Consider the following 15,261-nt stretch of genomic DNA (forward strand, 5'->3'; position numbering starts at 1 on the left):
AAAATATGAAAATAAGTACATGTTTATATAAAATATTTACATACAGATATATTTCACAAAATGTATGCAGATATGTAAAATTTAAGATGTATATATTATATGAGAATGTAAAGATATAAACGTGTATGTATTTATAAAAATAAAAAGTACACATGTATTTGAAATAAATAAAATATAAGACTCGTGATAAATACTAGTTAATCTAAAACAATCTAGAATAAGATAATATATAAAAGAAAATCATAAATGATAAAAGAAACAGTTCAAAAATATGTGAAGAATATAGATGAGTTTAATGTAAAACAAATTTAAATAATAAATGTAAGGACTTAAAACAAATAATAATAAAATAGCCTATTTTTTTAAAAAAATAAAACAAACTAAATATATCGAGGACATGGTTGAAACAGAATAAAAATCAGTCCTAAAGCGCAAATATATGAAATAGGTGGTAAAGGAGTGAAATAAAAGGCACTGAGGGCATGGGGACCGTTATAATATTCCCCATCCCGTATGCGCATTGATTTGCGGGACCAGATTGAACAAAGAGAAATTACGTGGCGAAATTAAAAGAAATAAAAGAGTGCGTCGCATCATCACGTAATTGGAGGGACTAACTGTGTAAAATACCCATTAGGGTAATAATGCGCAACCCTCTTTCCTTTACAAGACGCCGTTTGATATTTTTAAAAAGAAATAAAATAAAATAAAATAAAACTTTCAAATCACTCTAATCTGCCATTCTTTAAGAAAATAAAGCAAAAAAGTGAAACCCTAGCCCCCTTCTTTTTCTCTCCACCGCTTGAGAAACTAAGAGCCACTCTTCCTCAACTCCGATTTGGACAGAGAGAAGAAGAGCTTCGACGGCGCCACGATAAGAACTCTCCGTCTTTTCCCTTTTTTATTTTTGATTTATCAAATGCATATATAAAATAAAATAAAAACCAAATAACGAAAAAAATGAAAGATTCGCACCTAAAAAAAACTTTCTAAATTGATCTATATTCTTTTATTTCTTTGTTTCAAAACGCTGTGTTTTTTTTTATACAAAATCCCCTTGTTCTGAGAGAAATCGTATTCGTTTTATAGCCAATATACAATACTTTTCTTTGCTACTTGTTGTCGTTTCGCCTCTGTTAGGTAGTTTTTCTTTCCTTTTCTTGCATGTGGTCAACAGAGGCGAGCTTGCTATTTTGGTGCAATGCTTGGTGGCGGTGGCTAGGGTGTCGGGTAAGCCTCGGGACGAGGCACGGATGGTACGCCTTGAGGAGCGCGCACATGGGAAAGGCGGGGAACCCTAGGGTTCCCGATGTTTTTTTAAATTTTGGGCCCAATTGGGCCAATTTAGATTTTGGGCCTTGGGCGGGTATTGTAATTGGGCTTGAGATTGGGTTAACTATTTAGTTTGGAGGCAGGATGTAACAAATTTCAATTTTCAAGAGTGTCGAATAGTGATTTGAGATCACTAAATCCGATGAAAATGTTAGAAAAATTTATTAATTAATAATTATAAGTTCAGTGATTTTAGAAATATTTTGAATTAGCGAATTTTGTGATTTAAAAGAAATTATTAGGTAAATTGGGTGAAAACGAGGTATCGAGACCTCGATATTATAAACTGAGCCGTAAATATTTTTATAAATATTTACGAGTGTCATTAGGTAGTATTAAAGTTTCGTTAAGAAATTTTAATGTTCCGATGGTTAATTGATTAAAAAGACTAAATTGCAACAGGTAAAAGCTTAATTATAGATTAAAGAAAAGTTAAAAGGACTAAATAGGTAAATATGCCAAGTCCCATAAATGAGGCGGCATATGCATGGTAAAAATCTGAGATTTTTTAGTATATTATTATATTATTATATTGTAAATTATATTAATTATATTATATTATTATATTTTAAATAAACAAAATTGTTGACAAATGTATGGTGCATATGATGACATGTGGAAAAATGAAGTACATATATTAGTAATGATTACATATTTACTTATTATTTAAGTAAGTAATATTATATTATTATTTTATTGTTATTATATTAAACTAATTAAATAAAGGAAATAAAAGATAGAAAAGAGAAATGGAAACAGAATAGGCAAACGAAAACAGGGGAGAAAGGAAAGAAAAGAAAAAGGGAAGGAAAGGAAAGGAAGAAAATTTGGGATTTCAAGATTTCAAGCTCAATTGGTAAGTTAAATTAAGTCATTTTCTTATAATTTTGAGTTTTGGTATTCTAGAACAAAGTATTATTGGATTTATGTTGAAATTTTGAAAGTTAGTATATTATTAGATGATGTTCATGTTGAATAAATTGAAGTGTTAGGGGTTAAATTGATTGAATTTCAAGTTAGAAGTTAGTAAAGGATTTAATTGTAAAATAAAGTGTAAGTTTTGAATAGTAGGGACTAAATTGAGAGAATTTCAAAATTAGGGATTTATGGTAAAATTGAAGAGCTAAATTGAGTTTATAGTAAGAATGAAGAGAGAATATGGAGTTAGAATGAGAAAATAAAATTAGTATTGATAAAGAATTAAATTAGAGTTTATGTAAAGTTTGGGTATAAATGGAAATATTTTGATGAAAACATATATTAATGATTTTTAATTGTTTAATTACGTAGCTAATGTCGTGCAAGAGTCATTGTCCAAGAAAGGGAAGGAGAAGATGGATAAGGATTGACTCGAGAGAAATTTCGGTTAGTATTACCATAATTTGAATTTAATTATTCATTGTTGAAATTTAATTTAATATACATTATAAGCAAATTAAGGTGAGTATCATGATTGAATTGAATGAAATATATAGATATATATACACACGTATTGGTATTGAATTTATTGATAGTAATTGTTGAATTTTGAATAATATGTTTAGTAAATAAAAATAATGTGAATATATCGATATTGAATTAAATGAATTAAAATATGAATTAAATAAAAGTGAATTAAATTATGATTATGTGTGAATATGTGAATTGTGTATAGATTTAAAAGTGGTTTGAATTGAATCAGAGTATGATTGTATGTGAATATCTGAAATAGGTATTGAATTGTATATTGATTAGAAAGTGGGAAGTGAATCTGAATTGAACTGTGATTGAATCGAAAGTGAATTTGAAATAGAAAAATGTATTGAATCAAATTGTGATTAAATTGGAATGATTTGAATTGAAAGTATGAGAAAGTGATTGAATTGAAATGTGATTTGGAAACCCTATTAACTAGTCGGGCTGAGTCGGATATAGTTGGCATGCCATAGGATTGGAAGAGTTCAGGGATACTTCGACCTCGAGTCGATGAGACACTGGGTGTCATACTGTTACTTCGGATAGATTCGATGAGGTACTGGGTACCAATTTACTTCGGCTTGGCCGATGAGACACTGGGTGTCACTTTATTGCGTCGAACTATCCGATGAGGCACTGGGTGCCATTCTGGTGTGTTTGGTTGGATCCGTGTATCCGCCAAAGTCCGAGTCTTGTTAATAGGGTAAATAATTGGAATGAGAAAAAAAATTGAATAAGTGTGATTGATTGAGCTATGGAAAGAAATGAGAAAGTGAAATTGTGAATTGATAGGTGAATTGGAAACCGAGATAAGAGATTTGAAGATATGAACTCAAAGTTCATGATTTGATTAAGAGTAAATTTTTGTTATATGATATTAGTGAGTAAAAATTGCAATAGAATTGATACTAAAGATAGTGATAAATTGAATGAATTGCATATGAACTAAAATGAATTATTGGAATGAGATGTGAAAAATCTAATAAAATTTAGATAGTGAAATAAGGTATGAATAACATTAAATATAAGATTGAAATATTGCTTATTGTTATTAATGATCAATTTGATTTAAAGTATGAGATAATTAATGAATAATTGTAGATACAAATTGAATGTATATAATTTATCGATTAATGTTATAAATTTGAATTATGGTAATACCACTGAGCATACCCATACTCAGCGTATGGTTGTTTCCGTGCGCAGGTTAGTAGAAAGCCAGTGCTCGATCTAGCATCCAGAGTAATCCCGACTTTAGAGAAACTTTAGTGATGTACCTTTCCTTTGATAACATGGCATGTACCTAAGTAATGTTTATACCTAAGTGATGTATAGGGATTAGTCAATTTGAATGTTTGTATCTATGTATTGCTAAAGGAAGATGTGTGAGTATGTGATAATGTTTGGCTTTTAAAATGGTTAAGTATGAATATGTTTGGTAATATGTATGTTTAGATGATAAATCATGCATGGAAATCATGAAAGAGTAAAATTTGTAATGAAACAGATTTCAAGTAGCTACAGTGATGTGACTTTGAAAAATCACCTAGGATAGTATAAAATGAAATAGAGGATTAATGATATATGAAATTAAAGCTTGTTGAGTCTATTTTCATGGAAAAATATCGGTTTAACAAAAGGAGTTTTATATTTTAAGATATTTGAATTTTCGTGACACAGGGTCAGAACAGTTTTTGGCGTCTCCTGTTTTGAGTTTAGGAAATCATTAAAAATTGTATAAAAATGGTTATGAGTTATAGTTTATATGTATAGATTCCTTATTGAGTCTATTTTTTGTAGAAATAAGTAAGAACCTCATATGAAAATCCTACAGTGAGAAAACTTATTTTTAGTGACAGGAGGTCAGGACAGTCAGGTGGTGAAATAGGGGAGACTTCAACTAATAAACTGTACTAATTGGCTGAACCAAAAATTCTAAAAATTTTATGTCAATTAGATATATGAGTCTAGTTTCAGGGAAAATTTACGGAATTAAATTTCGAGTCCCGTAGCTCAAGTTATAATCAATTTAGTAACTACTGCGCGATTGGACAGCTTTGCTGTAAATAGTGAAATAAATTTTCAAACCAAGTTTTTATGCTCCAAATTAGTAACATAAGTTAAGTAACGCCTCGTGCTCGACTCCGGTAACGGTTTCGGGTAAGGGGTGTTACACGGGAAAATTTGGGCTGTACATACTTAATAACCATCCGGCAAGGAGTGAATGAATCCTTCGCGATTATGTTAAAAGATTTAGTGTAGCCACAAGATCATGAAATGAGTCGTAGATAAGGGGGCAATCCAAGTATTAATTGTGTGGACCTCGCACCAGCATCTCATGTGCATTATCATATGAAATATCCCAACCAAACTCTCTGATCTTTACAAATTGGTACACAAATTCTCGGAAGGAGATGAGGTTAGAAAACTGAACTATAAAAAAAAAAAAAGAGTTTTTGATTGGTGCTGACGGTCAAGAGTGAATCTGAATTTTTTATTTTAGGGGATGAAATTGAATAATAAAAATTTAAGAGTTTAAACATAATTTTATAATGTATTAATTTATAATTTCACCATTTTTGAATGAATTAAACATAATCATTTTTATGGGTCAAAATCAATTTCACCATAAACTAAATTTTAATTTAATCATTTAATAGAGACTTATATGGTAAATTTTTTTTATTTGAGTAGGAGGGGGCAATGTCCTTGCCTCCTTAGATTCGTCTTTCCAGCCGGTACAATGACTTGAATGAAAATTTTTGAATAATTCAATAATTATTTTATATTTTTTTCAAAAAATTAAATGACTAAAACTTACTAATGATTTAATAATTTTCAATTAATTTACCTTAAATTCTAACCTCTCAAGGCTATTGTCCACAAAGCTTAGCCCCTGCAAGCGACCCTCGAGAACCACCAACTTGATCGTAACATGTTTCTCTTAGTTTCCGAAAATGAACGGGACACGTTGACTAAAGGTTGAAGTTAATAGTGATAGACCTCTTCGTTGATGTTTGTTACCTGTTGTAAAGATCTATCAAACCTTGAAGATCCTTTACTAATTTATTATTCATTGCTTGTTGGGATAAAAAATCGAAAGAAAGAAAAAAATTAAATTTTTGAAAAAAGTATATTAATCTAAACTTACATTTCTCTCAAATTTTTTCATTTTAGTATTTTAATTTAAAATAATATATTTCCAGAATAAAGATAATTATATTTTTTTTCACTTTTCCATTCAGCCAAATACACTTTTGAATTATCTAAATTCTATGAACCTTACTCCTCCTAGTTGAGAGCCCAAAATTATACAAATTTTCTATTAATATTTAAACTTTTTATCCAATATTGATACTCAAATTATGACTCCGTTATAGATTTTTATCAAAAATATTCAATAATACCACACAAAAACATTGACGCATATAGCCAATGGAAACATGACAAATGTTGATGTGACACCCTTTAAAAATAACATATAAAACTTAAAATATATATTAAAAATACATAAACTTTAAAATATATATATATATATAAAATAAAATATTTTAAAACTAGTAAAGCTAATAATGAACTTGAGTGCTTCACTCTATAAGTAATACTATGATTTTGTATTCTCAAGGCTCATATTTTGCAATAATTTCTAAACTTGGTCATCAAGAATATTGAAACATACTTGGGGGATTGTTGTCCGTTGAGTGGACAAAAACAATTATACTCCCATTGTATGATGATATTGATAACCAATAATGATTCTGGAACCCCAACAACGATGCTTGAGAAAATATCCTAATAAACCATTTAACCATTTCTCATGGGGGGTGGTGACACTAGACATCATAGAAGCACTGGTTCTAAGTGAATATCTAAGGTGCATGTGGCTACTCATAATTACTAATGGAATTGCTTTGCTATAAAAAGCATATATCATTGGCCAATGCAAAAAATGCTCAGCAGCAAGAATATGTAATGCTCAAATATTTGAAATGCTGTCCAATGAAGAATTTTTAGCATAAAGAAGTGCCATAACAATGAGTTCCAAATCCATGATAAAGGAGAAACAATAGGATCCAAAAAGCAAAAAAAACAGATCAAACTTTCTTCTAGTCCATTCAAATAAAACTAAAACAGTCATCTTTTGGCCCACTGTTTATTTCGCATTGTTGAATGAACAACGAGAAATACATGTTCATATATGTATATGTAATGTAGAACAAAAAAGGAGGCGTTTACCGCACTGGTTGCTGATTATAATGGTTCTTCTCTTTCTTCTTTGCAGCAGCAAGCCTTGCACTCCTTGCAGCAGCCTCTTGTGCAGCAGCTTTTGCAGCTGCATCCATGTCTTTACTGGATTTCTTCTTCTTCATAGATGCCATCTTCTTTAGCCGCTCTTTCACGTCAACAGCTGATGCATCCTCCTCATTCTGTTCAGTTCCAGCAGCTTCATCTGGCCCATTGGTGGCATCTGTACTCGTCAGCTGATCCTGTGATTCTTTACCCTCCTTCGATTTATCCTTCTTTTTCTTCTTCTTGGCACTTTTAGACTCCCCTGGAGGATTTTCCTTCTTTTCTCCCTCTCCATCTTTCTTTTCTTGTGCAACATCTGCAGTATAAGAGATAACAACCAAGCTTAGAAGAGACTTCCTTTATGTAGATATTTAAGCAAAGAAATTGTTCTGGACTAGAAATGCCATCTTCATACGTGCACGGGCTTATTTACAGCCAAGCAAACAACATATAACCTTAAAAATGATAACATGTAAATATAAAAAGGTTGTGTGCATGCTTGCACTTGAGAGAAAATTTTCAGATTTTCAAACTTGTACTCACGAACAGCTTTAAGGTTGTTATGCATTGTGTCCCAAGAGACAACTTGAATCATCAACTACTGTTGTCGCAACAAAACCATCTAAGATTTGATTCTACTGTTATTGGAACTTAACGAAAGGAATACATAGCAAAAATACCGACTTTCCACAAAAACTAGGGGCAAAATGTTGCACTAAGTTGGTTAAATTACCACGCGACTCATCCTGGCCATTGCTCTCCTTCTGTGTTACTCCAAAATCAGCAAGAAGAGCCTCCAGCTCAGCAAGCTCCTTTTTCTTCCTCTCTTTCTTTGAAAGTTGTCTTTCTGGCTCCTTAGGTGGCAGAGGAACTTCAGGAACCCTTTTTGGCAAAGGCTCAGGATGTACTGGAACCTCTGGTTCATGATCATGATCTTCCTCTATATCATCATCACCTTCATCTAAAATATCTTCTTCACTCTCACTATCCTGTCATCCCAGATCAATTAAAATTTAATGAGACATAGCTTGTCCAAAGCAAACTAATTTCCGACTTTCATCCTGTATCAACTATAGTCATCCAATCATACAGGATAAATGATTTATGCTCAAGGGACTCATCTTTTTGACGGAGTAACGAAAGAACAAATGGACCTGACCTGAGACTTGGGAAGGCCCAGAAGGAAACCAAGCTGGCTCTTTGCCAGTAACTGTAGTCACAATGTTATATCTTATATGCTATTCACTTATTCTCCAAGACAATTAATCCAATTGTTTTTTTTTTCCACTTCTTCTTCAACCTTAGATTGCAAGAAGCATAAAAATGAATTTCCACTTAGAAGAGAGAACTAAAATAAAATCCGACATCGTAATGATTTATGCTTTTAAGTGACAAGACTACAATAAATCTTTAAAGTACTAAAACTAAACCACAGGAATGAAAAGATACACCAATATTCCTATATATTTTGTTGACAAACAAAGAGGAAGTAAAATCCATGTCAAACAAAAATGCAGGAGTGTGAAAGTAAATTGGGTTTCCTTGAAAAAATAATACTATAACAAAAAGTCCAGATTTTGGGAAGCTTTTAGCAAAGTGATCCTCAAATGATGGGAGCACTATACTACTAAATAAATTCCATTAAATTAGAAATATATATATAGAAAGAAAACCAAAGCTAAAATTCACCACTCATGATTTCAATAATATCAAAATAAAATATGAAAGAACAAGAAGAAAAACACCTCATCCATGGAGAAAGACAAAACAGAATATCTTTTCACCTTAGCTAACATAATAGCTTTCTTAGTAATACAATCAGAAAAATTAGCATTCTAAAGATAAATAGATGTCCAAAGTCTTCACTATGAACTTGCATGATTTTAATCTACTTCCGGTAAAAAAAGACCTTAAGTAGCATCTATCGGCTAGTAAATTTCATAATCTCCTGAAATTCAGTAGAACCTTCTGAAAATAACTTCTATAGAAACATTCTCATATGAATTACTATCACCATAAATACCTCCAATTTAACATCCAATTTAACTATGATATATGAGAACCCAAACATCTCAACCTCACGCCGAACTCCATAGACAAATATGCTAACAGTTTAAGCCATAAAGCCATTGGTCCAACTATGGGATGCTTAAGGTTCATTTTCCAATCATTGACTAAGAGGCTTCCTTTCCACAATTTACCATCGCATAATCATCCTCAACCATTGAAAATATAACAAAATAAAATCAACAAGAACTTCACAAAATTACACTAACTGATTTCATAGCAGTCAAATTAGAAGAAAAAAAACGATCGTTTAATCAGTAAGTCAATTCACCTCTTCGTTGACGGTCTTATCTTCATGAGACGGCTCGGAGGATCCCCAAACCGACTGAGGAGGAGCGGTTGTAGCATAATAATCGTCATCGTCATCAACATCGGCCCATGATTTGACATTAAGCGGTGCCGGAGCCCAAAAGACCTGCGGTTCAGGTTCTTTTTGCGGTTGTGATTGCTGAGACTTAGAAGAAGACTTTTTAGAAGAACCTCGGTCCTTATCAGACTTCTTCTTCTTCCGTAGAGTTTCAAGAGCCGCAAACACGTTGGTGTTGTTGATCACCATAGATCCTTCGTCTCTCCTGCTTCCTCCTCCCACCATCTCTCCCTGTTCCCTCAAAATCAAATAACAAAAAACAGTCGAATCGACAAATATACGAATATTCGAAAAAAAGTACTAAAAAAAACGAAGATCGAGATGCTAAAAACGAGATTTGTTTTTTTTTTTTTTAAATTAGTGTGAGATGACGAGATGATTGTTTAGGGTTTGTTGAAAATGGAAGTGATCGTATATAAGAAAGGTGAGTATGTTTCTGGTGAAAAAAAGCTTAGGGTTTGAAATGAAGCGTGTTTGTTTGCCGAGTGTTAGGAGCTAAGGCCGTGGGGTAGGGTTAGGTTTATACTGGGAGTGGAGGAGATAACGTTAAATGGTTAAATGGGTAATAATAATGTGATGAAATTGGGGAGGATGATGTATGTGGGTGAGGGCAAGATGGACGAAATCAAAATAATGTGGTATTTTAAACCCACAAATGGCAAACCACAATCTATCTGATTACAATTATAATTTCTGGAAATTTCAATGCGTGGTAAAAGTCTTCAACCATATTTGTTCGCGTTCGCACAAAACAAATGTAATTTCCCCCTTTCGTTTGTTTGTAACAAATGAAAATGAGATTTCTCTTGCTTAAATTATGATAGTTTTCGATTTAATTTTTAAATTTTAATTTCTGTGGAATTGTGACAATTACCCACTTACTTTTTACATTTTAGTTTAATCAATACTTTTGAATTTTAAATTGTAATATTTAAAATTATGAAGAGAATTTGTTTTGTTTTAATTTTACTAATTTATGAGCTTATATATACAAAACTCATTTAAAGGTAAAATATTTAAAAAATGAACAAAGCAATGTATACAAGATCAAAAAATAAATTTTGTTCATTTTACTATTAAAATTAATTCTTAAATATCGTTATAAAATATAAGTAACACCTAACATGTAATTGCTTAATCATTTCATCAGTTTTAATTGTAAAAATAAATAGAACTTTATATCTATTGTATAGACGCTATTTTACTCTTTTTGAGTGAAAAGACAACATATAATATATCTTTTAATACAAGTACTACCATCATACTTTTACCCTTTAAAATTACTATTCTATCAATAAAATCTCATTAAAGATAAAATCATTTTAAAAACATTTGATAAAGGTAACATCATAGGATTCTGACAGGTCTAAAAGAACCCCAGGCTCTTTCACTTTAATTACAAAGCATATTGAAAACTCTAAATGAAGGAATTTTTTATTCCTTTAGCCAAGGAAAACCATACGAATGCAGAGCAAAATAAAGTGAATCACAAAGTCAAAGCAAGCAAATCCAAGTTTAAGTTGCTACATATATATATATATATATCATCAAACATTGTAAAAGCAAGGGAGAATAATAGGGAGCAATTTTGTCTGAATAAAACTCCCCGCAATAATTAATTTGAATTTAAAAAAAAAGGGGGGGGGGGGGAAATAGTTTCTGCCACTCTCATTGTTTCCAATTTACATGTACCCTCTACATACACATCAGGCAGGGTGAAAAAAACTTTGATGCACAACTGGGTATTGTGGCTTAAACCAAAAAGGATGGTGTTATAATATTATATATATAGCAGTAAGAAAAGGCGGATAGGGCAGGCACTATCATTTTCTTTCTCTCTTTTCAACCAACCATCTCACTTTATAATTGACTATGACTATGCCACAAAGAATAGGAAAACCATCAGGAAAAATATCAATACAAAAAATATCTTCATCATCAACCACCTGTTTGACGATATGCCGTTTAGGTACTTGAGCAATTGTCCTTGTGCTCCCTCCACGTTCGCTAAGGTGTCGTCCATGTTTTCATCAATCCTGACAACAAAACATCACCGCGGTCCAGTAGTCCATATATCAGTTACAAGATGAATGCTAAGGGAAAATATCAATACATTGAACAAAATGACTTCTCAAATTTTCCCAAATACCAAACCATGATGCACACCCGATAACTAAGAGTAGCCAAATAGGAAGGACATCTGGCGTAACAACCCAGAAAACTACATTAATAATTCTGTATATAATTTTGAATACCAGGATGATAACCGCCATTTATCTTTGATTATTGAATTCTATCATTGCTTCTAACACAACTATGCAATTACATGACACTCTACTAAGTTTAAGTGCATGAGATTTTTCATAGCCTTAATAAACTATTTGGTCAAACTTCACTTGTAAGCCAAATAATTAGCTTAGTCAAATTAATCAATGACCACACTGTTGCTATAACATTAACAGAATACAGCACGCCATGACATAGAACACCTTACATAGCAAGTGATAATTTAGCAATAAAATACTTTCACATGTTCAAAAAAAGAAGAAACCTGATAGCTATTTCTCCTTGTTGAGAAACCAGAGTAGCTAGCTGGTTGAAAATGGTGCCTAGCTCATGAATTGTAGATTCTACATTTTGAAGAGCTTCAGCTCTGCTCTGCATGTAACTGTCTTGCTGTGGAACCATTTGTTGCTGTTGCTGCTGGAGCAATGGCTGACTCTCACCATCCATCTGCTTTCTGTATAATTAAGAACCAAAAATGAAGTTCATCAGTGTCTAGAATTTCAAGTTGAGATAGTTTCATATAAGAAGTTAAAACCAACTAGAACAAAACAGAATCAGTGAACAATGGTTGGTTCAAAAGAACTAGAAAAAAGAAAGGAAAACAAATAAAAGAAGATTGTGAAGAATAAAAACAGATGCAACATCACAAGCACATGCAATACTAGAATTTTGTGCTGTTATGGTCCCAAGTTGCGGATCAAATCATTGGACGAGTAACACAAAAATCAAATCCAAGAAAGAGGCCTTTTCCCTTATTTGATTCCTTGTGGAACTCTAAGGGAATTGCCTACCTTGGAACTCTAAGGGAGTTGCCCCCCTTTTAACTTACTGGAACTTTCAGCTTGTTTTATTCAAAAATAATTAACTCTAAAATAGAGGTTCACAATTTAGGAAACAAGATGCAAAACCTTAATTTCATATTCTAATAAGGAAAACAAAAAAATGACAGCAAAGTATCTTAATTAATTAGGATAGTTTCATTTAAACTCCCAAAGAAAATCTAGGAAATCAAATCATAATTAAATCCCAACAAAATCAGAATCCAAATCAAATCCCCTAACACTAAAATAGTACAATAGCGATTTTAAGAAATGTTCCAAGAATATTCAGTAACAAATTATAATTAAATGGACTAAGAATTTCCCAACTAAAATTCTAGACTTCTGAGTGCTAAAATATTTTCCCCAATTAATCAGTCAAGGGTACGTATCTTGTGAAATAATGGTGGTAAATTTACCTCGGAAACAATTGTGATGAAGATTTATTGCCATTGGCCCATTGAGGAAGGTTGTTTGAAGCTCCAGCTGCTGATTTGATGGCCAGAGGACGCTGCCGTACAAAAGGATTTGGAGAATCCTTCGAAGCATTGGATGAAAATAACTGTCTTCTGTTCTCATGAACTTTTAAATTCTGTACAAGGCAATTCAACAAACATCAATTGCCAATGACAAACTAAACGAGCAAATAGAGAAAAACTAAGCCTTACCTCTGTTCGCATGGTGAGGACATCTTTGAACTCTTTTGTTGCACTCATCAAGCGATTCTTCAAGTCATCAACAACTGTGGTTGAATGACTAGATGTGTCACTGGAGATACCACCTTCATTCCTAGAATTGCAGAAAAGCTGAAGGTCTACCACAGCAGAATTAAGTGTAGTGATATCCTGCTTGATAACTGCAGTGAGATCCTGGATTTCCTTTGTAGGGTCATCGAAAACTGAAGTCCTCTTAGCCACTGGAAAAGCAAGCAAAACACAGGATAAGAACGACATAGTGAATGAATAATATGTGGGATCATAGTAACTATGATAACAACAAACATCAATGACAAAGTCCTATCAATACCTAGTCTGTTTGTCTCCTATTATAGCTGTCATTGACAGTTGTGCACACTGGATTTCATCAAGTTCAACTACAACATCAGTACAATTTAAACCAGGACAAACCAAGGTGGGGAAATTTCCTACTTCAATTCTGATGGTCAAGTCATATATTTTGTTAATTCAATTCCTACCAAACCACGGGGAAGAAAAAAGGAAGAGAGGGGCAGAGATGGAGGAGCATAGTTCTGAAAACTACAGCATATAAACCTCTATTTATTGTGCATTTCTTTAAAGAAATATAGATAATTGTAAATGAAACTGATATAAGCACTAACATTTTGCTAACTTCGAAAGCTTCTGCGAAGTCTGGTGAATTCCAAATCCAATCTTAGAAGCCTTCCTATTAAACTCCGATTGATGCGCAACCATAGATCTCTTTTCCTCCGCTCTCGACGTACTACTACTCGGCCCATTTTGGCCCTGCCCAGACGAGATTGACTTCCTGAACCTATCTGCTACGCTCTGAAATTCTTGCGTCCGATCTCTAAATGATGATTGTGCCACTTTTGCATGCATCTTTTCCTTTCCTTTCTTTTTGGTTAACCTCCTCGGTCTTAAAATCGAAACTCCCAAAATTGAAAATCCCTAAACTAACATTCGATTCCCAATAATTCTTCGATTCCCTTTGCAACTAAAAAAGTAGAAAAATATTGACGGAGATTCTTACTTGAAACGGAGAGATCTGGAACCCAGACCCTAATATACCAGATCGACCTTAATTTGAAATAAAACGAAATTGAAGAAGAAATTTTCGACAAATGAATAAATTGAAGAGTGAGATCCAGATCAAGAGCGAATGTGCTTATAATTTGCGACGAGTGAACTTGATTTTTTATCACGAGAATTCGATTGGCAGTAGAAACTGAAACCAAGGAACTTTTTTCTCCTCGAAGGAACGTTGCTAATATGCTGTTTGCTTAACGTTCCATTGTTGTCATTTAGCTTATGAATGGACTCAAAATGTTTGTATTTAAAATGCTTTAGTAAAGGATTATGTTTGACAGCAAAACAAAAGTATCGTGTCCCACATCGGAAGGAAACAGTATATGCCCCCTGTTTTTAAACGAGTAGTGTAAGTTATGTGAGAAAAGTGGAGATGGAGGGTTGTTACTCAGGTTCTTCGAGATTTTTCGTTGTGGTAAAAAAACCCACATGGTGCTTTGATTATTTTTAGATAAATGTTTTTTATTTATTTTGAATTGCATTATATTTTAGATATTAAGTTTTCATTAACAAAAAAAAAAAAATTCCTTTGCTTTTAAATAAAATTTTCAAATTATTTATATAATAAATAAATTAATATTTCATATATAAAATTTTATAAATAATATATTTACGTAGTCAAATATAACATATTGTATCCACAAGTTATTATGATTAATTTATTAACTATTAAGTAAAAAATTGAATAGTGAAATATTTAATTTGTAATATATCAACTTTTATAGTTTGTACAAATTTTTAACAATGATTAGAACTTTTTAAGTATTATATTTGAATTGTCAAAATAATTTATGTATTTTTAATAGTTATTATTTTAAAATTATGTTGTTTTACATTAAGTCTATAAAATAAAACTATA

At 32.1% G+C, this 15,261-nt stretch overlaps 2 protein-coding genes and 1 long non-coding RNA gene across 3 annotated transcripts; 1 reads left to right on the forward strand and 2 right to left on the reverse strand.

The window, feature by feature from the left end:
- Positions 1-2,038: 2,038 nt before the first annotated feature.
- Positions 2,039-4,229, forward strand: LOC105767887 (uncharacterized). The gene is made up of 3 exons (XR_001125655.2): positions 2,039-2,188; positions 2,623-2,697; positions 3,994-4,229. It is a non-coding gene; the product is annotated as an uncharacterized LOC105767887 (long non-coding RNA).
- Positions 4,230-6,770: 2,541 nt separating this feature from the next.
- Positions 6,771-10,137, reverse strand: LOC105767893 (uncharacterized). The gene is made up of 3 exons (XM_012587459.2): positions 9,416-10,137; positions 7,811-8,066; positions 6,771-7,393 (listed from the first exon to the last, which is right to left on the reverse strand). Exons 1-3 carry the CDS (start codon positions 9,734-9,736, stop codon positions 7,020-7,022), a joined length of 951 nt encoding a protein of 316 aa, XP_012442913.1. The 5' UTR covers positions 9,737-10,137; the 3' UTR covers positions 6,771-7,019.
- Positions 10,138-11,019: 882 nt separating this feature from the next.
- LOC105767892 (syntaxin-32) lies at positions 11,020-14,637 on the reverse strand. Its single transcript, XM_012587458.2, has 5 exons — positions 13,955-14,637; positions 13,284-13,531; positions 13,035-13,207; positions 12,063-12,251; positions 11,020-11,547 (listed from the first exon to the last, which is right to left on the reverse strand). The coding sequence occupies exons 1-5, from the start codon at positions 14,193-14,195 to the stop codon at positions 11,388-11,390; spliced, it is 1,011 nt and encodes a 336-aa protein (XP_012442912.1). The 5' UTR covers positions 14,196-14,637; the 3' UTR covers positions 11,020-11,387.
- Positions 14,638-15,261: the final 624 nt, after the last annotated feature.

The sequence above is a fragment of the Gossypium raimondii genome, chromosome 5, assembly GCF_025698545.1.
Source record: "Gossypium raimondii isolate GPD5lz chromosome 5, ASM2569854v1, whole genome shotgun sequence".
NCBI classification, from domain to species: Eukaryota; Viridiplantae; Streptophyta; class Magnoliopsida; order Malvales; family Malvaceae; genus Gossypium; species Gossypium raimondii.

Bases quoted from the DNA above. Each gene is read 5' to 3' on its own strand.
- LOC105767893 (XM_012587459.2), bottom strand. From the start codon at position 9,736: ATGGTGGGAGGAGGAAGCAGGAGAGACGAAGGATCTATGGTGATCAAC. The intron at 8,067-9,415 runs GTGAATTGACTT...CTGGGATGACAG, and splicing joins ATAAGACCGTCAACGAAGAG to GATAGTGAGAGTGAAGAAGA. The intron at 7,394-7,810 runs GTAATTTAACCA...CTTATACTGCAG, and splicing joins TGGCCAGGATGAGTCGCGTG to ATGTTGCACAAGAAAAGAAA.
- LOC105767892 (XM_012587458.2), bottom strand. From the start codon at position 14,195: ATGCATGCAAAAGTGGCACAATCATCATTTAGAGATCGGACGCAAGAA. The intron at 13,532-13,954 runs GTTAGTGCTTAT...TTGCTTTTCCAG, and splicing joins GCTTTCGAAGTTAGCAAAAT to TGGCTAAGAGGACTTCAGTT. The intron at 12,252-13,034 runs GTAAATTTACCA...TTAATTATACAG, and splicing joins TCATCACAATTGTTTCCGAG to AAAGCAGATGGATGGTGAGA.